This window comes from Mesoplodon bidens (assembly GCF_964165515.1).
Source record: "Mesoplodon bidens genome assembly, chromosome: 4".
Lineage (NCBI taxonomy): Eukaryota > Metazoa > Chordata > Mammalia > Artiodactyla > Ziphiidae > Mesoplodon > Mesoplodon bidens.
In genome coordinates, this window is record NC_138160.1 from 84,128,112 (window position 1) to 84,154,293 (window position 26,182).

Sequence of the window (26,182 nt, forward strand, 5' to 3'; positions counted from 1 at the left end):
ATTCTTGATTGTTTAAAATTAAATTGTCTCTTGACAATACATATAGATAATGAAGAAATAAAAATTTACTCTAGATGTAGACATGGCATTTTGTTTATTCTACTTCCACATAGTATGACCCAATACATATTTATTGAAGAAATTTAAAACTGTGTTTGTGTGTTATTTTTTTTCCTTGAAATTATAGTCATGTGCACTATTTGTTCTAGTTTATAATCAGTTATAGAGATAGGGATTGTTTATGGATTTAGAAAAGGATGCTGACAGATTTACAATGCAAAGGCAGGTGTCTGGGATTCAGCTGGATCCAGTCATCAATCAAAATAGAGAAAAGGAGAGAGGTAAGAAAAGAGGGAGGGGCAGGGCAGATGGTGAGTTCAGCTGCTGACAAATTGAGTTTATGATGCCTGTGATTTAGCCCAAGAGAGGTGTCCACTAAAACCCTAAATATTTAATGGCTGATCAGGGCTGGACTTGGGCATTTGGAAAGCAGGAGGGAGAAAGATAATATCCTACAGAAGGGGGAACTCTGAACTCTTTAGATGTGAAAGAAACGGAACAGAGAGAGATTAATATATTCCATAGAACAGAGGGAAATTAAGCAATGTCCTAAGAAGATCAGGGGGCTTCAGAATAGAATGAAGGGACTAGGTTGGTAGATAACTGTTAAAAACGACCTCTTTTCCACTGAAATGGAATGAAAGATAGATAAACGTTCATTTGTAAACAGGGTGTAACGAGATGTAAACAGAAGCTGAGAACAGTCCTATTTAATAGTCTCTGTCTTCTCTGAAAAGCAAAAAGCACTAGCACCTGTGGAAAATGAGGTTAGGATGCATAATCAGGGCTTTGAAATGTCTGTTCCTTTATGGAGACAGCTCTAACTGAACCAGTTGGGGCACAGAGCAGTGCAAATCATTTGTGATCAGGTATTGCTTTGTAACCTTACATCAATCCATCACCTTCTGAATCACTAACACAGCTGTCACTGCCCTGCATGACTTGTTGTGTCACTCCCATTGTGTGTTCTGGTAACAACTTGTAACACCATATTACACTCCCATAGATTTATTAACTGTAAGCACTGGCTTGCGAATGGGGGGTGAGAGGGGAGGGGCTCTATTTCCACGTTATCCGTGTTATGCTTGACATCAAACTCCTCTACAAAAAATGCCTGGTAATAACATTGAACTGTATTTTAATATAATTGATTAAATACGGTTCTATTTACAAAAGTCCACAAGCCCCTAAGGAATAGACAGATGGCCTCTCTCTCAATCTCTTTCTCTTTTCCGTTCCACCCCGCCCCCCAATTTTTAGGGTTCCTGGCATTAAGTGTCAATAAATGTTTCTGGAAGCTGAATGTTCTGACTTTTTGTTTAAACCTTTAATTGCTTTACTTTTTTTTTTTTTTTTTTTTGCGGTATGTGGGCCTCTCACTGTTGTGGCCTCTCCCGTTGCGGAGCACAGGCTCCGGGCACGCAGGCTCAGCGGCCATGGCTCACGGGCCCAGCCACTCCGCGGCATGTGGGATCTTCCCAGACCGGGGCACGAACCCGTGTCCCCTACATCGGCAGGCGGACTCTCAACCACTGCGCCACCAGGGAAGCCCTAATTGCTTTACTTTTGAGGAGAGTAACTTTAGTCACAAAACTGCATATTAAAGCCCCTACTGGCTTAAAAAGAAAACCTTAAGAGACAGTTTTGTAAGAAAACTACATATAACATAATGCATTTCTTGGCTAGCCAAAAAGGGTTTGAGCATTATAAACACAACTGGTATCTCCTTTTAATAGCAAGTATAAAGTATGAGAGCATATTATTTATGTTCTCATCTCAGACTTGTTCAATTCGATTTTGAGAAGGTCTTACAGATACTGATGGGATGAAATGCCAGCATAACAGTAAAAGAATGTTAATAATTTCAGGATGTACAGAATTCATGCTTACCAATGGAAAGACAATCTGAACAAAATTTTGAAATTTATTATTTTGGGGTATTCTTTTCGATGCTCTTTAAGGATAAAATTCTTTTTATGAAAGATAATTTAAATAGCTTTTTGGTATTTTAAAATAAAATATAGAATAATATGAAAAATTCACTCTTGGTCAATATCTGGAGACAAAACCCATGAAATCAGAAATATGTGCCGTCGTATTTCTAACCGGGTAAAGTCAGCATAGTGAAAACCGTTCTGCTGCATTTGCCAAATAATTCTCGTTAGTTACTGAATAGTGTCACTTCTAACTGGAAACATTTCCAATGATCTGCATGAGAAAACAATTCTGGCAAAATTACTAAAAGGATAGGAAATGAATAAATGAAAATGTAATTTTTACCAAAGAGCCAGAAAGAATCCTCCATCAAGAAAACGTTCGCGGGCTTCCCTGGTGCTGCAGTGGTTGAGAGTCCGCCTGTCGATGCAGGGGACACGGGTTCGTGCCCCGGTCCGGGAAGATCCCACATGCCGCGGAGCGGCTGGGCCCGTGAGCCATGGCCGCTGAGCCTGCACGTCCGGAGCCTGTGCTCCACACCGGGAGAGACCACAACAGTGAGAGGCCCGCGTACAGCAAAAAAAAAAAAAAAAGAAAAGAAAACGTTCACCTCTTGCACTGTTGGTGAGAATGTAAATTGATATAGCCACTTCGGAAACATTATGGAGGTTCCTTAAAAAACTAAAAATAGAACTACCATATGACCCAGCAATCCCACTACTGGGCATATACCCTGAGAAAACCATAATTCAAAAAGAGTCATGTACTGCAATGTTCATTGCATCTCTATTTACAATAGCCAGGACATGGAAGCAACCTAAGGGTCCATCGACAGATGAATGGATAAAGAAGATGTGGCACACATATACAATGGAATATTACTCAGCCATAAAAAGAAACAAAATTGAGTTATTTGTAGTGAGGTGGATGGACCTAGAGTCTGTCATACAGAGTGAAGTAAGTCAGAAAGAGAAAAACAAATACCATATGCTAACACATATATATGGAATCTAAAAAAAAAAAAAAAGGTTATGAAGAACCTAGGGGCAGGATGGGAATAAAGATGCAGACCTACTAGAGAATGCACTTGAGAACACGGGGAGGGAGAAGGGTAAGCTGCGACAAAGTGAGAGAGTGGAATGGACATATATACACTACCAAATGTAAAATAGATAGCTAGTGGGAAACAGCCGCATAGCACAGGGAGATGAGATAGGTGCTTTGTGACCATCTAGAGGGGTGGGATAGGGAGGGTGGGAGGAGGGAGATGCAAGAGGGAAGAGATATGGGGATATATGTATATGTATAACTGATTCACTTTGTTATAAAACAGAAACGAACACACCATCGTAAAGCAATTATATTCTAATAAAGATGTTAAAAAAAAATTAAGGTTCAAAAAGCAAACCACCTTTACTGTGGTAGCCAAGCCAACACTACCACCTGCTGGTAAAAATATAAATTGCAAGCCTGGAAAGGCTATGAAAGGATTTTAACACTTTTTCTGGAGACCAGCTTATTTTCATGTCTAAGTGCCTTAAATTTGCTTACCGACTATAACTTCATAAAATATAATTTTAGAATTATTATTCTATTATTATATTGGGTAATCACCTAACTAAAATATGTGTTTGAGGTTTTTTGTTTGTTTGTTTTTTTAAATCTAAGTTAACCTCAGCATGTTCCAATGAAAAAGAAAAAGCCTAAGCTTTGGAGCCAAAGATACCTGGATTCAACTTCTAGCTCTGACACTCATTAGCTTTTTGGCCTTGAAAACTTAATTTCCCTGGGCTTTAGTTGTCTCACATGTGAAACAATTGATAGGACTGTGGTGAGTATAAAATGTGTAGTATGTCCAGCTCATTTCCTCATACCCAAGAGATAAACAAAACTTATATTTTCAATAAGCAAGAGCAGCCTCATTTTCACTAGAATTTACCTGATCTTTGCTATATTTTTTTAAGTGTTTTCATGAGTAGTGTTACCCAACAGATTTGCTGCTTATAATTTTCAGAACGTCAAATTCTTTGTCAAAACCTATGGTAATTATCATTACACCACTTACTTATAGAAAGAAGAAAGCCAAGAATAACCTGATTTAATCTAACCAAGGCAAAAGCAGGATGTATATAAAGCAAGGGACAGAGAGAGGAGAAGGAAAAAAATTCAGATACATTTGAATCAGTGATGTATTTTTTCCTTTCCTTGGGCAAGCTTCTGCTTTGCTGACAAGTAGCAAAGACCAGCCAGTGTCCTGTCATTGGGAAACCAGATGGATCAGTTTTTTCCATATTCTTTGAAAGATCTCAGGAATATTGCTGAGGAGCATGTGCCAGGATGTCTTTGTTTTATGTCTGTCAGTGTCTTTCGCCTCTCCACTTAGTTATGTCAAATCTGCTCTGTTTTACTTTATTTATCAGAATTTCTCATGTACCATCACCACATGATGCCATGCACTCAACCCTGTTATTCTTGGATCCCTCCATGAAAAAGGCTATAGTAAATGTTAGGTCCACATTATTACTGAAGTACCTCGCTAATACAAGAAAAGGAATTCATCAAGTGCTGTCTCTAATTTTTTATTTCTGAAAGGAATAGCCCTGGGAAAAATTTAGAACAGGTAATTTCTCTCCATTGCTTTCCAACTTACGGGCACCCTTTCTTCCTCAACTCACTTTACTGCATCCCAGAGAACACATGCTTCTGTATTTTGAGAAGAAAGCCCCAGCAGCAAAATTACCCAATTATTTCTTCTCTCTCCTTTACTTTCAAACTAAACTTGTATTTTCTTAGAGACCAAAATTAGAAATAAGAAAACATAATTAAGTCACTGACCACAAAATGTGATTCATGCTCTTCCCCCATCTTCCTCAATGTGTTAGTTCATATTCAGAAGTTTCCAGCCCTGATTTCACTTTAACAATCACCTAGGAAATTTTTAACGAATTTAATTGGTCCTGGATGGGGCTTGAACATTGTTCTAACGTTCCACAGGTGACTTCAATTATAGTCATCTTAGCCAACAACTCAATCCAAACACTAGTTAATGAATTTCAAAAGTTAAGGAATAAATATTTTCACAGGTTAGAGAGGAAGAAATATACTAAACCCATAATGTTTATTTCCTTTGAATAAGTAAAAGGAGGATACAAAAATAGTAAAGTAATTCAAAAAGGTGAAACTCATGAAAAACAACATTTTAATCCCATTGTTACCTTCAAATACATTCTGCAGGATCTGCTAGCTCTACCCCTTGAAAACATTCTTGGAAGATTCCATAGCTATGTGGCCATTTTTAGGTATCAGAAAGGTTCCATTTCTCTCTGGCCCCCGAATTAGAACTGACTTGTGGAAAAGAGTCCTAATAAGAGCAGTAGGTTAAATTCCTCACTACAGACGGGCCCCAACTTACGATGATTCAACTTACCATTTTTTCAACTTTAGGACTGAGGTAGGAGATAGATAGACCCCCGGGCTGGACAGCTGGTGTCTGTCAGATGGAGTAAAACTGAAGCTTTGTTCTTACGCAGACACTCCAAGACAAAGCTAGGGGCAGAAGCTGAGCTCTGCTCAAGTAAAGAGATAAGATGACCACTCCTGAGGTCAAGGAAAACTTCCCTGTCTGCACATGCGCAGGAAGTCTCCTTGGGGGTCAAAAAGGGAGGGGGCGCCACCCCATAATAAGCGTGGACAGGCACCCACAGGCCTCTGCGGTGGGATCCATCTTAGCAAAAATTTGCGCACGCATGTTGGGGAGGATCCTAGAACAGGTCACAGGTGGGAAACAATTGGCGAAAGTAAACAAAAACCCGGAAGGACTGTGCTATGTAAGTGATTTAAATCACCTCTTTACTGTGCTCCTCATTCAGGACGCCCACGCTCCTCTCTGGGTGTGTATCTCTATCTCTGCCTAGCTTCAGTCTTAGACTGTTTCTCTGTGTGCTCTCCCATACATTGTGCTGTGTCTTTAATAATAAACTTTGTACCTGTTTTGACAGTTTTTGCCTCCTTGAAACATTCTTGCTTTCAAATGGGGGAAAGAGCCAGGGCCACTTTGCTTCTAGCCTCCAGCCCCTGGCGGTCTAGTGACTACGATTCCTGGTTTTCATCCAGGCTACCCAGGTTCAATTCCTGGGCAGGGAACTAAGATCTCTCTTCAGCACCGCTCACTGCCATCTCTCTGAGATCAGGATGGTGGGAAAGTGATACTAATTCAGTAGAAACTGTACTTCGACTTTTGAATTTTGATCTTTTCCCAGGCCAGCGAGATGTTGTAGATACTCTGCTGCCCCTTGGGCAGCAGCGGCCGCAGCTCCCAGTCAGTCACGTGGTCACTGAGGTAAACGATACAACCATTTTGTACTCATACAATCATTCTGTTTTCACTTTGTGGAATTCAGAATTCAATAAAATCAACACTTTATTATAAAATAGGCTTCGTGTAAATGATGTTGCCCAACTGTAGGCTAATATGTGTTCTGAGTGCCTTTAAGATAGGCTAAGTCATGATGTTTGATAGATAGGTGTATTAAACGTATTTTTGACTTACAATATTTTCAACTTACAGTGGGTTTATGAGGACATAACCCTGTTGTAAGTCAAGGGAGATCTGTAGTCCTTTTCATCTTCTGTATTCTTGTGCACTGAGGAAGGGGTGGAAGGAATAGAGGAAGAGAGGCGAAAACCTGACACCACCAGGACCTACATAATTTTCTCTTGACTAGCCCTGGCTGACCTCCATGCCCTCCATTATGGCAAGTCTACAAAAGCTGGTTTAACAATGGGGTGCAATTGTGGGTCAATACTGACATCCCTACCCACCTTACTTTCTTCCTTAGTAGGCCCTCACAGCAGGCAGCTCTTTGGGGCAGAGTCCCATAAGGGCTGCTCGAGAATGTCACATTTCATGGCATCTCATGATCTCATGGCATGGGAAATTCTCATCTTCAGATGTTATGAGTGCAGCTAACCCTCTGAGGCTTCCTCTTTTTGCATTGTGATCCCTCAGCTTAAGCCAGGAACCCAATTCTGTGTTCCTGTCCTGCCTTAACATGTTGGGGTACATACTCCATTCTGACAGGAGGGACTGAACTCAGCAAACATCCAAGTAAGGAGATACCAGCCTCCTTTCTTAGAAATACCCTCATCATTAGCGTGATTCTCTTAGGCTTTCTCATTTGACTTCGAAACACCCAGCAATAGTTGTTTTTTTAACATTGTTTCTAATATCATTTCTTCTTTGCAAATCAACTCTTTGGGGGCATAATTTACATATAGCAAAATGCATCATTTTAATGTGCCTAGTTCAACAATTCAAAAATAAAACTAATACTGCCATCATAGTAAATAGTTCTGCCATGCCCTTTTGCAGATGTGGTGTTAACTGATTTCCTGGTTTAGGTCATTGTTCTATGGATATGTAAAATGTCAACATTAGGGGAAGCTGAGTAAAGCTTATAGGGGAATTGTATTATTTTTACAACTTTTTAAGAGTCTAAAATACTACAAAATAAAATTAAAAAATAAACTCAGACAAGTTAAATCTAAAAAGAAAAAACTAGAATGTCAATTCTTTTTTTTTTTTTTTTTTTTTTTTTTTTACGGTACGTGGGCCTCTCACTGTTGTGGTCTCTCCCGTTGCGGAGCACAGGCTCCGGACGCGCAGGCTCAGCGACCATGGCTCACGGACCCAGCCGCTCCACGGCATGTGGGATCTTCCCGGACCGGGGCACGAACCCGTGTCCCCTGCATTGGCAGGCGGACTCTCAACCACCGCGCCACCAGGGAAGCCCTAGAATGTCAATTCTTGATAATCTTTATAAGCTATATTCATTTTAGTTAAAATTCTAAAATGTTTTGATCCAATTTACCAGATCTGTTTTTGATTTCTTAGTTATTTTTCATCACTCACATGTAACATATGTTAATGTTTATTGTTTGGGGTACATACAAAAAAGGCTAAAAGAACCTGAATGTGCTATAGTGAGCAGAAAAGAATATTACATCTCAAATTAATGTCCAGTTTGATTTCTTTAAAGATATTGTACTGAGAATTTTGATAATCCAAGATGAATTAAATATAACCTTTCCAAGACACATTACTTTTGGTGTCAGATACTTCACAATAAACCATCTGTAACACATATCCTACTCATATAAATCCTATATATTCATCTGTCTTACATGGAAAATGTTATAAGAAAGAATTTTAGACTATATTTCATAATGAATGGCTTATATTGAATTAAATACATCCATCGAGATAGCAGAAATCACTGGATTAAATTACATTCACCGACTTCAAAAGTACACTGATTTTCCCTCTCCCAACCATCAAATGTATGTGTATACATAAACAGAGACAAATCATATTTCAAAATCTGTGACATTTAATAAGGTTAAACACTTAAAACTAATACAAACATTTTGATATTTAAAAAAAATATTTTTTACATAATTATTTATAATAAAGAAAATCTTGAAAAAAATAAGAGCCAAAATTTTACTTGTATTTTCTGTCACTTTACATAGCTAAACAATTATATATAGTTATTTCCATGTATAAGAGTTTTATATTTCCTACAATTAAGAAAATCCAAATGTTAAATCTTAAGACATATATCCAATTATGTACAAAAATCACCAGTCAACTTACAGATTCAAACTTACTTAAAAATCATTATAAATTGTGAAAAATACATATTATGAAAAATTATATTCTAAAAGTAGCATAATACCAACTCATATAATCTAGGTAAATCCAAAAGTATAAACAATGTTTATAAATTACAGTAGTGTCTATACTGCCCTATCATAAGAGGAGGTATTCTTTGTAAATATGTATGTTATAAATAAAAGTCTGACTTCTTTCAAGTGGCAAAATTATTTTCACTTTAGTCATTTTCATTTAAAGCTTTATAAAAATGTTTATCATCTTTAAAATTGAGTATGCTGAACACAGTGAAACCCTTGATAACTAAAAATCATTATGAATGCCAATTATTTAGTTACTTATTCATCGAACTATATCTATGAGTGGGGTGATTTTTTTTCTTTTCTCTAAATTAAGTGGCTCTAGATTAATATGTTTTATAATTATTGTTTCCTCTCTTTCTGTTGTTTCACATCTCTAATAATGAGTTCCTGAGGATTTGCCATTATTTTACAGCTAGAAAATGTTTCAATTCCCTGCTCCCATGTATAGGATATAGAAAGCCTAAAATCTCCTTTTAGCCTTAGCTCGAAGAGGAATTTAAAATGTATCTGTCTGAGTGGGAGGGAGACTGCTTCTGAATTGAGGTATCACGTGTTTGTTCCCCTGCCTACCTTGAACTGTCTCTTTGGTTGTTATGAATTTCCTGCTTCTCAAATACCTGGGTTTTTGACCACCCATCTGGCTTCAATCTCTGGTGTTTATATGTTCCTGGTTTAAGTAGGTCTGTCCCTCTGATTCCTGACCCACTGCTCCTATAATTCTCTAATATTCAAGTGTGCTTGTTTGCCTAACTCTAATTCATTCCTTCTTGCATTTCAATTTATAAATGCTACTCATTTCTTGAATCATCACTGGCCACTAATTACCACCAAACATAATCTCCTAAACTCTGTGAAGTACTAATGCTTCTGACCCTGGTCTCCTATTAGGCCTTTACTCTGTTTGTTATTCTGATCACAGTGTATATAAAACACTGCTTGTAAAAAGCTAACCTAGGAAAAAGCTGATAATGGATCTTATTAAATTAGTAGCCGTATTTTATGAAATTTCAAATGGGTATGAACTTCAGCACTTCTCTTAATCAGTAAAATTCTTGAACAGGTAGAAGTTTTTTTTATTGATGTTCACTGATCTATCTCCTCCACATTCTGAGTAGACAAAGTTGGCCTAAGTCTGATCTGAAAAAATGGAATTATAATGTTATCATATATGTGAAATACTTAATCTTTAAATAAGTGGATCAGTTAAAGAGTAGACTTCAATGTTTTAATCAAACAACAATAATACATGCCTACTATGAGCAAAGCACTACTGAAGTGCTACAAGGATTGTACTAGGTGATCAGTCTTTAAAATGAGAAAAGTTAAATGTGATCAGTTTTTAAAATGAGAAAAGTTAAAGTACTGAGTATACAAACATTGATCAGTAGTTCATTAAGAAATCTTTTCAAAGAATATCAATAAAATGCATGTAAGCCATTAAAAAAAAAGAGATCTTTTCCTGTCTAATTGGCACTTTTCTTTACTGAAGCTGGCACATTCCTCTGGAAGACATGTAATTGAATAAAACTATCATAGAATAATAAGAGGTAGGTGTTAAAAATCAGCAATATCAACAAATCACTTTCTGGAATTCTTGAGTTAAAGTGAAGATATGTGCATACAATGCTAATATTTCTGAATTCACTATGTACTGGGACACAAAGAAGATAACTAACCAATATTCTAATAGTTCAGTAACTTTCTATAATAAATCCAGGACAGATTAGTATATGTATATTTAAAATCAAATAATAGTATTTAGATGGTTTTAAATTCATGGTCTTTCAATAATAGTTCTTGAAACTTCAAACATAAACTTGATGAATTTAAATTTTTACACCATAAATTTTCTACAAAAGCCCAAACTATTGGCAATGATAATTAAGATAAAACAAGTTGTAAGAGGGATAGAAACATCACTTTGTTTTTAAAATGTAAACTTTTAACTAATCATTGGTTTTATGTTTCTAGTATAGTTTATTAGTTGGGGATTTCGTACCTAGATGTATCTGTGTGTGTTTATGTGTGTGTGTGTGTGTGTGTGTGTGTTTTGAGGCTTCTGATGGGCCTTGAAGGCACAGGTCTGTTCCTTATATTAAAACAAAACCAAATTAAGAGTCCATACATATACAGAAAACACATTTAATTATAAAATATCAATTTTTAAAATATGATTGTCCATATTGTATAGTTAATGCTACAGTGACTGTGTATTCTTACAGATGGAGGCCAACTTTCAATCTTCTTTTTTGCTGTTTTACCCGTCATGCCCTGCTCTGCTGAGATCTCATTCTAATGAAACCGTAGTCACAACTGAATTCTGATTTTGAAATGGCACATCCATGCCTAGTGGTGGCGGTTTATACAAAAAGACTGCAAGCCCAATGAAGAAAACGGTGATAATTTTACAAGTAACACCTAAATGTAGAAACAGATATTAATCATGCATTTGGGCCTTTAATTATTACAAAAATTAATTCTCATTGAAAAATTCTTCATGAGTAGAAGCTCACTACTTAAAGAGAAGTATATAAGCAATTAGTTTTATGTTTTAAATTTTTAAAACTTTAGTGAGAAAGTTGATATTCTTCAATAGAACATCTATCCGTAATTCAATGAACTAGTCCTTATTTTCTTTCTAAACAATGAAAATGTAAAATAATTATTCTATTTTTGGTTACAATAATACATTCTCAACCAAGGAAAAATAGCTTACGACATCCTTGAACCTGAATAATAAGTTGCAACATTTTCATGTCCATGATGAAAAGTAATTCTAAAAATAAAAAAGGCTTTGGAGTTCTTAAAAGAAAGCCTCTATGGGAATATATAACATTCAATACTCTTCACAGGCTTCAATTCGTCTTCAAAGAACTCTGATTTTAAGCTCAGTTATTTGAAGAAAAACTAGTTCTGGTCACAGTACAAGCATCAAAGTGCCAGCCAAATAAATTAAATGACCTCACAATATGGTTTTTGCAGTAGCTAATTTGTGTTAATCATTAATATTTTACTCAAACTGTGTATTTGAAAAACAAGAATACTCACTGTGCTAAGCATTTTTAGATTTATAAGAAGAACAATTACATAGGTACTACTATTACAATGTTCTTGGAATATTTAAAGGTATATATGTTTTGGGGAAAAAAATTCTCATATTCACTACAGAGTAGGTAAAGGAACAATTCATTATCTATATTTTTTGGTCAAAAAGTGCAAACAGGGCTTCCCTGGTGGCACAGTGGTAGAGAGTCTGCCTGCCGATGCAGGGGACACGGGTTCGTGCCCAGGTCCGGGAGGATCCCACATGCCGCGGAGTGGCTAGGCCTGTGAGCCATGGCCGCTGAGCCTGTGCTCCGCAAGGGGAGAGGCCACAACAGTGAGAGGCCCGCGTACCGCAAAAAAAAAAAAAAAAAAAGTACAAACATAATCAATTAAAAAAAATTTTTAAGCATAAAAATACACTGAATAAAAAATGTTTTTTAACAGGTAAAAGTGATGGGAAGATTAATTTTGCCTATTCTAGTCAATATTTACCTTCTCATTATTTTGCTAGATATATATATTTATTTCATCAGTGGATAATTTATTATTCTGTCATTATAAATTCAGACAGCATACTATGGATTTAAACACATGTAGGAGAAACAAGCTATCTTGATACATGTGCGAAAATGATCACACCACAATCACAATGAAAATCACACATTATTTTAAATACACACACACACACACACAGTTGACTCTTGAACAACTCAGGGGTTAGGGGCACCGGCAACCCATGCAGTCAAAAATCCTCATATAACTTTACAGACTGCCCTCTGTATTTGCGGTTCCAGATGGCGGATTCAACCAACCCAAAGACTGTGCAGTACTGTAGTACATATTTATTGAAAAAAATCTGCTTATAAATTGACCCGAGCAGTTCAAACCCATGTTGTTCAAGGGTCAACTCTGTATGTGTGTGTATTTATATCTAGAATTTCTCTATTTTTAAATACTCTAATTTCTTAGGTTGTTCTTTTAAATTTTATCATACTCTTTCATACTAGATGCATTGATATATTTCCTTATTCTTAATTTTCATTGATTGCTTAACCAAGACTATGGAAGACAGACTACCAAAGGCAAAAAGGGTTAAACATCATGACCAACCTTGTAAATGATAAAAAGGTTTCTTACAACGTGACTTAGAGCCAGAAAATACTTCCTTACCTCAGCTCTATGTGCTTTCCAAAGCCCAGGTGCCTAAAGGACAATCGTTTCAGTTTCTTAGAATTCTCTTTTAGCTTTTTGTTATACTTTCCAAAAAAAGTTTGAGAGAAGTTGTTAAAAGAAAATTATATGATATGTGATATGATGAAAGCTAAAATGTTACTCTCTTCTATTTTAGACTGAGCCTCGCAGACTCCAGGTAAGACCTTTTATAATAAGCTATGATAAATGATCTCGGCTTCAGGACTATAGGAATCCAAAAGCATGGACTGAACATTTCAAAACCTAAGTAAGTAACAATAAGATTTTTTTTCTCTTGACATAATCCATTTATTCTAAAGATATCAAAAAGTCTCCACTTACTTATGGCCACTAGCATATAGGCCATCTTGAAGTTACTATAAATCCAGCAAGCTCCTTTAATTCCACATTCGTTGATATCCCAGAGAATACATGTGCTGTCTATTGTGATGCCAAATATAATAGGCCCAGGTATTGTGCCTAAAAGAATTACATGTGAAATACACATAAGTGAAGATTATAGTTTATAGTTACAGCTTTTTTATATATGATTATGTATATATTTTATATAAATAAAATAGGTATTAATCTGCCCATATGCAAATCAGTCAGTTCATGTACAAGTAATAGGAATATAAAGAAATGCAGACCAAACATTCTAAAATGATTATACATATTATATATTTCTAATCAATTCAAGAAATTATTTTAATAAACATCTCTGTCATGTATTGGGTTAATATTTAGTTGAGTAAATATTCTAATTCACTGCTTTTCTAATTTAGTAAATGTCTTTGAAATTAGCTATTATACTTTTAAAAAATCAAAATAAATTATTGATGCACAGAATAAGTCTCCTAAACTACAGCATATATATTATGTGTGTGTGTGTGTGTGTGTGCATGTGCATGTAAACTAATGTGGGTGTGTGAGTATACATATTTTTATATATATATATATATATATATACATACATACATACATACGGTGACATAAATGTGCATGGGAATGTACATATGTACATGCACACAAACATTCACACTAACATGCCTAGTTCACCATTAATTGTGCAACTATGGGCAAATCCCTGAATCTCTCAGGTCCTTAATTTACTCATCTAAAAAATTGAAAAGTTGGTCTAGGGGATCTCTTAATGTTTCCTGCTTTTGATTTTTATTTTTATAACTAATCGTAATATTATGTGTATAATATTATACGTAAAATTATACACACATATAATTACGTGTAAGACACGTTTCTGCCTTATTATTCTTCCTATATCTGGAACCTTAAAAATTTTCTGGCATAAATTATTTCTTCCATCAATTCTTAACTAGACACAATATTCACAGCACAGTTTTTATTGAAACATATAAATTCATCATTTTTCAATGCTAATGTAACATAATTATGTCCTAAATGGAGTTAAATACAGGGAGGAAAAGGAATTACAATAGTTATAAATAAGATTTTATCATAATTTATGTTGGTGATAGGTTTTATATGAATAGAAAAAAATTATGTCTTTTACTTGCTCTATTAGAAATGTGTTGATGATCATATGTTATATTTTAAATAAATACAATATACTCTTTGGGGTTATATTTGCAACAGAATTGGTAACAACAGTTAACCAATCAGGTAGGTGAAAAGTAAAGTCATTATTTTCCTATGTGATATATAAATAATACTACATATTGAATAGTGAAAAACAGCTCTCTTCAATGACAATTGCAGAAACTAATTGCAGTTCCACTGCAGTTAAACTAATTGTTTTCTTGGCACATACTGTAAGTGAATAAATCAATAACAGTAATGAATAAAAATAACCAACAGTTACCAATGCATTAAGAAAAATGGCATACCTAATAATCGAAGCAACATACACTGTATTCCCAATGCTAGAGACCGCTGCTTTTGATCAACACACCTGGATATATTAAATGCATATAAGACAAAAAATGGTTGTATAGTATATTTACTCTTTGAGCAAATTCATTCTTATAACAGCTTAGCATTTCTAGATTAAAGCAAATACTATACACATGAAATAAACAAATTATTTATAACAGCTTATATACGGTTCAAACTTTCTGGAATTATAAGAGAAGAAAAATGTTATCTCAACTAAAATACTGCAAATAATAACAAAAAGGAGTCAAATGAGTTTTAACAAATGTATTGAATATGTATGAATTTTAGCAAATGTAAAGAAGAAAGGACATTCATTAACAAGACTTCTATTTGACTATCCCATAAGTTACAAGTCATATGGCTTTAAGTTGCAAGCAAATAATTCTTATTCTCTTATTAACTTTGAGACAGAAATCATACCTGTGAGTTATGGTTACAAATTTGAGGTAGTGTAAAACAATTTCTGATGCTCAATTTGATTCAACAATAATTCTTTAAGTAATAACTCTCAGAGATGAATGAGACATGATGTTGGCACACAAGAGAGTTAGATGGGAGATCGAAGAGATCAAGTAGTCTTTAAAAAAAAAAAGTAGGTAAAAAGTGACATAGATGTAATAGGTGTTATGTTAACAGACTACTTAATGTTTTTAGACAAAATCTCTGAAGCTTCTGTTTGTCAAAAAGTATGTGAAAAAGCAGTGAGTATCAAGGAACAAAAATTGAAGACAGAAAAGCTAGTTTGTTAGGAAAGATATCGAAAGGCTGATGAGCTTATGGAAGGGCAAATAGGAAATATTTTTACAAAGTGGTGTGGAAGGAAGAAGAGCCAATGAAAGCACAAAACACTGAAGAGCCAGGGGACAGCCAGCATATTTTACTGTTTACAGGAAGGTTTAATATCACAGCACCTACTGTATAAGACAGAATGCACATCATTCTGATTCTGACACATGTGGAATGCACTGCCATTTCCATCATACTCAAATGCAAATGATTATAACTCCAGCTTACAACCGAAGCCTCATGAAAGAAGCAGAGAAACTAGCATCGAGTACATGCCAAGTAGGCAATGTTAAGACACTTTCACAACCATCATCTTATTAAAGCCTCAAACATCTTGGGTTCAATGAGGTAACATTCCCAATGCCACAAAACTAATGATCTTCTAAGGGCTGAATTAGTTTTGGAACCAACAGTCAATATAAACCCCAAATAAATCCCTAAGTCCATTTTTTTTTCATTCAACATGTTGGCTTAGGGATGGCAAATTTCACAATATAACACATACCTTAGGATAGACACAGTTATAGGAGTAGCAGCCATGAAGGTAAAAACAATTGCAGCAAAGAAAATGCCAAGGAATACAGGCAAGTTTTTACATTGACTTGAACACTTCCCAGCTTGAGCTTCAAAACTAAAACTTGATGGAGTAGGTGTTACTTCTGTTTTTCTTTCAATACATGAACAGTTATAATATACCTGGAAATATTAGACATAAACATACTAAAAGTGCTTATCATCAAAACATATTTTATCATTGCAAATTATGTGAGTTTTAGACAGGCAAACACTTACACAGCCTTAATTCATACACATCAAATAGTGATGAGAAACAGTAATAACCCTTAAGAAATCAAGCAAGTAAAAACAAGGGGTCATAGTTACAAAGTAGAATAATCTGTATTTGACTTTTGTGTCCATTATTTTAACTTGTAACCTGTTATTGATTCATGTCTTATAAAACAAATTGACAAGAATATAACAATTAGATGATCTCACACATTCTAGGCTGCTTTCAATAGATCACAATTGTTCAAATAGTTTTCCTGCTAATTTTCTTCTTTTCCATTATTAGGACACAAAGAAAAGCATGCATAGTGACAATCTCACTATCTATGCTAGTTTGAAAGAACTAACACTCTAATTTTAACAATTGCCACAGTAAATTAACTAATACATTACAAGAGTTTGAGAAAAAAAAAACTACTTTCAACTAAACCTTTTTACTATAATTTTCTGAACTTTTTGAATTGTTTTACCAAAAGCAAACTGGATCCTTCTTAAGATGACATATTTATGATAATCAAAAACTAGAAGTTATTATGTTATCCTGAAGGCTATTTTTTATTAACATATTAACTATTTAATATATATATGCACATATATGTATATATATATATAAATTAATAATATGAAATGTTGGAAAGTAACATGTTTAAAAATCACAAGTATTACTTTTGTAGGAAAAGAGTTCAGGTATTTGAAAAGTTAGGCATAATCATTTTTTAAAGGCTTTTTACATCTCAAGCCCATCCTTACTACAAATCTTTTTATATGTTTAAGGCCTCAATAAAGTCAGAGCAGAGCTAGAGAAGTCAAAGTGAAGTGGTGCTTTTACTGTCCCAAAGGCCAGAGACCACTGGTACTGTTCAGGAAAATCAAATATGCAGGTGACATTCCTAAAATGAAATATTACATACTCAGCAATCCGATATGTCAAATAATGAAATAAAGTAGCCTTTAAAAATTTTAAGAAGGAAAACTGAAAACAGTATTTTGTATCTTAATGAAGCTTTACAACTCTCTTACATAAAAAAGTATACATTTGCCTATAATATAGCTAGCTGCTAGTCAACATCTGTTTTTGTAGTTCAGATCACTGGTAGGAAATATATTCTATTACTGTGAACAAATGTGAATAGATATTTATTACATTATTATCAATGCATTTGCCTATCTGATATATTTCATTAAAAAATCCTGTGAAAAAATGAGTTGTTACATGGACTAGTTGCACATAAAAAAGCCAGGTCAAATAAAAAATTTGGAAGTCAAAATAACTTGCTTTTCTGAAACAATCCCTAGAAGACAATTTATTGTTTAAAATAGTGATGATAATATTTGGTGACAAATACAAATATCGAATTAACCATGTCAAAATAACCAATACCATTTCAAGTGTGCTCTGGGTATTAGATTTTTTATTTATTTACTTATTTATTCATTTATTTTGGTTTCCTTGTGCAGGACGGTATTTGTGTCTATACATTTTGTTATGTGAGTAAAACCCTTCCATTAATTTAATTCCTTGTCATAATCTTCTAATTAGAGTTAGTCAATAGCACTTATTGATTGATGATATTTTATAAACAGGAAAATGCTACCTACTTATCTGCCTCTCAAAGGAATAGTTTACCTTTACCTATGATATGTATTATGCTCACTTGTGGAATCTGATTCCTTATAACTGACACGAACACCTAATTTTCTCAATCTGTTTTGAAACTAAAGCAACCCCAGATGTCCACTGGTTTGAAGGTATGGTAATCTTTCATTAAACTTTCACAGGAACTTTATGGTAGTTATTTAGTTAGTTTTACTCCAAGGATTAAAACTGCACGTCAACCAAGTCTATTAAGTCTGCTATGATTCACCACTTATTTTCTGGCATATTTTCAATGTTCTCAGACAACTATTTTTATATCTATAAGCTAGGTTATATGAAAAAAAATGTATACTGTTTCTCACATTCTGTTTTACCCCTAGCTGAAAGATGAAATCCTACATCTCTGTTGAGATGAATGTTCAATGTATTTATTACATACAAAATCATTAAAGATATGTATACATATGTACAGACATATATTTATGTGTGTATATATGAACATATAAATGTGTATAACCACACACACACATACAGACATCTGTTAGCTCTAAATGAAATCTGAAGTACTGTTACAGATAATTTCAATTAATGATTTCTATTTATTTATGTAAAAATCTTTTCTTGCAATCTTAAACTTATCTTTATATAGGAAAAGGAATGCCATTTCACTAATACATATTTCAAATATCCAAGATTGTGCTGTTTTGTCATATAATTCTTATATACCTTATTCATTGTAGTCTCTTATATAATATATATTTCCCTCAGGTCTTTTTAAAGTTATCACATTATCTATTAATGCATAACATTACCTATTATGTACTACTAGTAATGTGAATATTATTTCTTCCCAGGCTATTAAATTTAACGAAGATAAAATCTTTAGAGTGTAGATGAAGTACAACAAAATTCTATTGGATTTTCTTAAACCATTTAATTGTATTAAAAAGAAATCATATTTAGGTAAACTGATATGCATTCTTTTTTTAAATTTTTATTTATTTTTTGGCCGTGTTGGGTCTTTGTTGCTGTGTGCAGGCTTTCTCAAGTTGCAGCGAGCGGGGGCTACTCTTCATTGCAGTGCACGTGCTTCTCATTGCGGTGGCTTCTCATATGTCGAGCACGGGCCCTAGAGTGCACAGGCTTCAGTAGTTGCAGTGCGTCGGCTCAGTAGTTCTGGCGTGCGGGCTCTAGGGCACATGGGCTTCAGTAGTTGTGGCACACAGGCTTAGTTGCTCCGCGGCATGTGGGATCTTCCCGGACCAGGGATAGAACCTGTGTCCCCTGCATTGGCAGGCGGATTCTTAACCACTGCACCACTAGGGAAGTCCTGATATGCATTCTAATCCACAACTAAAAGTAAACTTGCATTTGAGAATGGATTAGTGGTTTGTATATTTTTTTAATGTGTCCATGGTGTATCAATTAAAAGCAACAAATATTCACTGTGTTTTTATTATATACACTGTACTCAGTAAGAATAAGAGAAGTTCCCTGACTTCGAGCGACATAAAGTATAGTTGAGAAAAAATAAAACAATGTAAAAAGGTAAATAATATTCCACTTCTATAACAGAAGTGATGTTATAAAGATGTATATGAAGAACTGCTAAATTGATTTTTCAACAGTAATTGAACGTGAGGTATAAAGGAAGAAGAATCTTTTTCATATGGAGTGGTCAGGGGCCTTTTTTTTTTAATTAAGGTAAGAACACAACAAATTTTAAGTGTACAATGCATTATTGTTGACACAGGTACAATGTTGTACAGCAGATCTCTCGAACTTATTCATTTTACTTGACTGAAACTTTATGCCTGGCTTCCGAATGGAGGAGGTGGGCCAGGAAGGAAAGACTAGGCACAGCATAACACCACTAGAGGGATAAGGAAGGGCATCAGAAATACACAAACATACTGCCTCATTAAGGTAAAGGAAGTAAGGTAAAGACACAAGTTACCTTTGGATGTCTTTTGGAAACAGAATTTGTACAACCTGCATAGCAGGGAGAAAAATATTGGATTCCATTTTCTCCACAGATAGGATAATAATATGATTGCAGGCAGTTACAGTTGGCATTACAAGGAGCGGTCAAGTTTCCCAGTTCTCCTGTCCTGTCAACAATAAATAAAAGATGGGTAAATTATCTATGTTATAACTTTTAATGAACAGTTCATAAGCATTGTTATATCTTGCCATTCAATCATTTATTCACTCACTCAACACTTCATTTAATTACTGAATAAAACAAACAGAATGTCTGCCTTTTCACATAGAGCTTAATTAACTTCTTGTGGAAGAGACAGGAAGTAGAAACAACAGCTATATAATATAATGTCTGTCAATGATTTAAAAAACATAGGCAGGGGCTTCCCTGGTGGCGCAGTGGTTGAGAGTCTGCCTGCCGATTCAGGGGACGCGGGTTCGTGCCCCGGTCCAGGAGGAACCCACATGCCGCGGAGCGGCTGGGCCCGTGAGCCATGGCCGCTGAGCCTGCGCGTCCGGAGCCTGTGCTGTGCAACGGGAGAGACCACAACAGTGAGAGGCCCGCGACCGCAAAAAAAAAAAAAAAAAAAAAACATAGGCAGAGTAAGCAAATAAAGCAGTTTCTCATTTGGTACTAGATAATTCTTTTTTTTTTTTTTTGGTGCGGGGTGAGGGAGGGCTGGTTCTGTGGGTTGTAGGATATTTAGCAGCATCCCTGGCCTCTACCCACTGGATGCCAGTAGCATACCCTTAGTTGTGACAACCAAAATGTATCCAGACACTGCCAAATTTCCCTGGGATGTGAGTGAAATTTTAAACCTGGAAGGATGAATACAATTGTAAACTTCAGCATACTCACTTTATCAATGGGAAAACTGAGTCCCAGAGAAATTAATTTACTTTTCTTTCTTTTCCAAATATAATAATCCTGGTTCCCAGGCTCGGTGTTGTTCCATGCTGCCTCTTAATAGGAGGAACATCTTTTAAAATATAAAGGGTTACCCTAGGCAAAGATACTTCTCCAATCCCTTATTTATTTATTCATTAAACCAATATATATTGAGCAAGTGCTAGGCCCTATGCTAGGTATTGGGACTACAAAGCTGATAAGACAGTCGCCATTCTCAAAGATTTCACAGTCTAGGAGTAGAGTGGACACAAATTTATACACTAATATGGTTATAGACTGTGGTTATAGATATCAACAAAGTGTATTTTATATATCTGCACTAAGGAATGACACTTAAAACAAGCCAAAGTTTAGATAAGAGGGTCTGAAGGAGCATCTGCCTGAGATGAGTCTTAAAGAATGAGTAAGAGTTAGCTGAGTAAATGGGGAAGGCGAAGGGTACTTCAGAGAAGCTGATCAAAGTCAAAAGTTGAGAAATAGCATTCTATATGGAGAAATATGAATGATGTCTGAGGCAGAGAGTGATAGCAAATGTAGTTGGAAAAGAGTCATGGACCAGATTGTTGAAAGTCTCATGAGCCTTGTGGCTAAGTTAAAGCTAATGGGCTTTAACTTATTTTGAAAAGGTAATCAAGTATTTTAGACTGAAAAGTGGCAATGTGAAAAGTACATTTTAAAGAAATAACCCTAGGAGTTATACAGAGTTTGAATTTGGAGGAAGGGGACCAGTTACAATACCCTAGGCAATAAATTATGATGATGTGTAGGAGAACTTAAATAGAATTTTGATTAAAAAAAACAGATTTGAGAAATATTTGGGATGTAGAATCAGTAAGATTTGGTGTTTGGTTAACTGAAGATAGAAACAGGATGGAAAAGTCAAGAGTGACTCCTAGTGTCTAACTTGGCATTTTGATAGAGAAGAACTAGTTTTGGGGAAGAGGTGATGGGTATGGTTTTATACATATTGAGATTAAGAGTCTCAAATTTGGTGAAGAAATCTGGCCTGGAGCCAGGTATCTTAATATCCATTTGCATATACATGTACCTGAAACTCTGAGAATGATAAGATCAACCATATAAAGAGTCGAAGAATACAGAGAGATCTTGGGAGTTCATTTATTTCATGAATACGTAATGAGCTCCAATCATTTGCTAGACTCAAAGTGGTGGAAATATATCTAAAATAAATAAAGAAATAGAGATAAAGAAAGAGTAAGGAGGGGAGGGAGGAAGGAAGGCAGGGAGGGAGGGAGGGAGAGAGGGAGGCGGGGAGGGGGAAAGAAAGGAAGGGAGGAAGGGAAGAGGGAGGGAGGGAGGAATAAAATTCCCTGCAACCATGAAGCCAAGTTTCTTGCACTGGGGATCAAAAACAGTAAATGAGCGATGTATCTAAGTATCAGAAGATAATAACCGCTATGTTGCAAAATGATGATACCTAAGGAGTAAGTGGAAAACAAGAAGCTCATGAAGGAAACAGATTAAAGAGAAGAATATAAAACAAATGGGGAACAAATCAGTAGGGAGTTTGAAGGAAAGGTGATCAAAGAATAAATTTTAAGTAATTCATCTCTCTGCTTAGGGTCTCTCTGTCTTCAAATCTATTCCACAGGCTGCTGCTAGATGTCTTTATCAAGCATGATTCCATTCATGAAAGCAATCAGGATAGTCTCTGCCCACATCTAGTTTACAATATAGATGTAGAAATAAGGTGACAGAAAAACTATCCTTGCAACTCTAGAAATAGCCTCTACATGATAATTTTTAAATTAAAATTTTCCAATATATAATCCCCATATTATTGATAAATGATTACTAAGAACATGAAAGTTTAAGACAGTCTGAGGCAAACTACAGTAGAAACAAAGAATTATAGAATATATTCTTTATTATCAAGGGTTAATCACCTTAGCCTACACATTTTCTAAAGGTTTATTTCATAAAGGGGAAACTATTACCAGGAAAATAGCCAGTGCTTGTGAAGTTTATTAAATTTTCTTAATATATACATATTATTTTTTAAATATATAAAATATCTTAAATTTTTAAAAATTGAATATTAAAAATATTTTAAATATATCATTTTGATTATACACAAAATATATTTAATAATTTAAAAAATACACATAAATGTGTTTATGCATACATATATGTATATATGAGAAACATGTTTATCACAAATATCTGAATTTAAACATTAATGTCTTATTTGAATCCAAACTTATTATTCTATAATTATGTTTCTACAATAAGCAAAGATTTCCCTAAATCTACTGCAACTCCTTGATAGACATGCCTCTTTAAGGTGCTGTTTCAGATAAGCAATGAAATTCTAGCTATAGGCCAGATAGGGAAAAAATACTGTGTGTACTTACTACAAACCCTGCATCTTCACAACCTCTCTTTCTCCCACTTCACTAAGGAGGTATTTCTTGAGCTTCTTTTTTTTTAATTAAGGGTACTTTAATTAATTAATTTATGTATCTTTGACTGTGTTGGGTCTTCGTTTCTGTGCAAGGGCTTTCTCTGGTTGTGGCAAGTGGGGGCCACTCTTCATCGCGGTGCACAGGCCTCTCACTGTCGTGGCCTCTCTTGTTGCGGAGCACAGGCTCCAGATGCGCAGGCTCAGTAGTTGTGGCTCATGGGCCTAGTTGCTCCGTGGCATGTGGGATCTTCCCAGATCAGGGCTCAAACCCGTGTCTCCTGCATTAGCAGGCAGATTCTCAACCACTGCGCCACCAGGGAAGCCCTCTTGAGCTTCTTAGTCTGTTCTTTCATTGTACTTTTTCTTATACACATGTTTCTTGCATAAGGTTATTATGACTAAGCTAATGTCCATGATGTGGACATTTTAATATGCAGGGCACATAGCTAAATTAAGAATCTGGGACCACAGAGAAAAATGATCTGACAATTTCACACCTCCATTGTGACTTCAAGCCTTATCTCTTTATTAACAGAATCTACATACACACGCACACACATTCCGTGTGTGTGAATGTGTGTGTACGTGTGTATACTCACTTTCAGTTTTCTTCACCACTGAGAATGTGTATGTAATTAAGCTCTGTCTCTATGTCCCAGACCTTGATATCTCTCGATGACCAGCCCCCACATGCACCTCGAACTGACACCACCTCACTTGCTTTCCCTTCTGATTAGGCTAAGGCCACTCATCTGGTAGTGACTCTTGTTTAAGGTAGAAAATATCAGATGGATTCACATCCACATCATCTGTGCATCAAGGTGATAGAGTAGTATTAAACTATCCAGAAGTTTCTGTACTTCTAAAAGGAACATACAAAAAAAGTGGTTTCTTGGGGTACATTTGGGTGAAGTTTATAGGTGTCAGTCAGGTTCTGCACAACTTACCTCTATCTATCTTTCGACCTTTCCAGGTGTCTTTCTACTATTTCCAGACACATGACCTAAGCGCCATTCAAACTGGTCCCTGAATCTAGCCTTCACTTTCTAGCATTTATGCTTTGGCTTAACATATTCCTTTGCCATTCCCTCTTTCCCAAATATTTCTCTCTCAAGCTTTTTGTATACTTAGAGGATATTTTAGCCCTATTTCTCTATTATGCCATGAAGCCATTCCTAAATCTAATTAAAGAAACTGAAAAGCTCTTTTAAATTCCATAGGCTTTTATATCTCTCACCACCTAATTCATTGTTCATTCACTGTTTTGTTTCCCAATCTATCCTGCTCCCCTGGAAACTCCTTTAGAGTAGGAATTTTGCCATAAAAGTCTGCCAGAGGAAGCAGTCGATGAATTGTTGAACAAATGTAATGGAGCTGGACTAAACATTGCTTTCGAACATTTTTCATTAATATAAAAGAATGACAGACATGAACAGTAGCTACAAATCATGATAATTGTTACTGGCAAACTTTTCAAAACAAATTTTTCCCTTTATTTAGGTTATCTGAATGCCATATTAATACAAAATTAGAGAGTCCTTGACCTGGAGCACCATCCCCTTCAACAGTCTCAAACACATATATTCAAACAATTAAAGCAGCACCGTGGGCCATAAAATACACTGCTATGCAATGTCCTAGAGCCTGATCCTCTATTATGGCTTAGGATTTCAAAGCAAAACAAACAAGGCAAAGAAAAATAAAATGGTCAAACCAGTTATAGGTAGAAATATGTTTACAGGTCATAACAACAAGAAGTTATTTATTTCTCTATAATAAACATGAACTTCTAAAGTAAACACAACAGTAATTAGTACCACCTAGTTGTAGCTTCATTTTAATTTCTCTGCTAGCCTATTTTCAATCCATCTAATAAGAGAATTTCACCATAGGGAGTTTTAAAATTTAAATCAATAGGAACATATAATGTGAAATTCTCCCTAGGATGTTGAATCCATTACGGACAAAGATTCTGTAATATTAATCTTTGTAGCCCTGAGAATAGTACTCAGTACAGAATAGTTGTTTCTTAAATTCTTTCTGAAAAAAATATCCAACTGTTAATATGATATCAATTATTGAAACTAAAAATAAAAACTACATATTCTTTTTTTTTTTTTTTGCGGTACGCGGGCCTCTCACTGTTGTGGCCTCTCCCGTTGCGGAGCACAGGCTCCGGACGTGCAGGCTCAGTGGCCACGGCTCACGGGCCCAGCCGCTCCGCGGCATGTGGGACCCTCCCGGACCGGGGCACGAACCCGCGTCCCCTGAATCGGCAGGCGGAATCTCAACCACTGTGCCACCAGGGAAGCCCAAAGCTACATATTCTTACATAGGAAAAGCAGCCTTCCAATTTTTTTAAAAAGCCAATTTCTTATCATTTTATTTAAGAAAGCATATACTTGGAAATACACACATAGTTTATTACTCTGATATTAATATCAAAAAGCAGTGAAATATATTTACCCATTATATGATTCAGATACACCTGCAAATGGCTCATTTTCACAGTTGGCATAAACAAATACAAAAGTCAGTGTAAGTGAAGTTATAGACATGAGCAAAGCAAACTTCATTATGTTTTTACACGTCATTTTGAATTTCGAAACAAGGATACCACCTAAAATCTGACCAAGAGCAGCTCCGGGAATTAAAACAGTCCCTAATGAGAAAGAAGACAGTGAGAAAACATACACGTATACTCAGTAATTTATACCAACAATTGGAAAACATCAAAAACAAGTAGTACTATGGTTTTAACATATGAAAGCACTCATGTGATTTAGAAACATGA

At 35.4% G+C, this 26,182-nt stretch overlaps 1 protein-coding gene across 1 annotated transcript in view; it reads right to left on the minus strand.

Annotated features, from left to right (window-relative positions):
- Positions 1-9,219: 9,219 nt before the first annotated feature.
- Positions 9,220-26,182, minus strand: part of SLCO4C1 (solute carrier organic anion transporter family member 4C1) — a gene marked incomplete at its 5' end in the record, with an annotated part of 64,429 nt that continues 47,466 nt past the window's right edge. The window contains 6 exons of the mRNA XM_081232600.1: positions 9,220-11,169; positions 13,330-13,467; positions 14,853-14,917; positions 16,193-16,383; positions 20,028-20,181; positions 25,855-26,050. Of these exons, the coding sequence (XP_081088726.1) occupies positions 11,039-11,169; positions 13,330-13,467; positions 14,853-14,917; positions 16,193-16,383; positions 20,028-20,181; positions 25,855-26,050 (875 nt within the window). The 3' untranslated portion in view covers positions 9,220-11,038. The remainder of the gene's footprint in view (positions 11,170-13,329; positions 13,468-14,852; positions 14,918-16,192; positions 16,384-20,027; positions 20,182-25,854; positions 26,051-26,182) is intronic.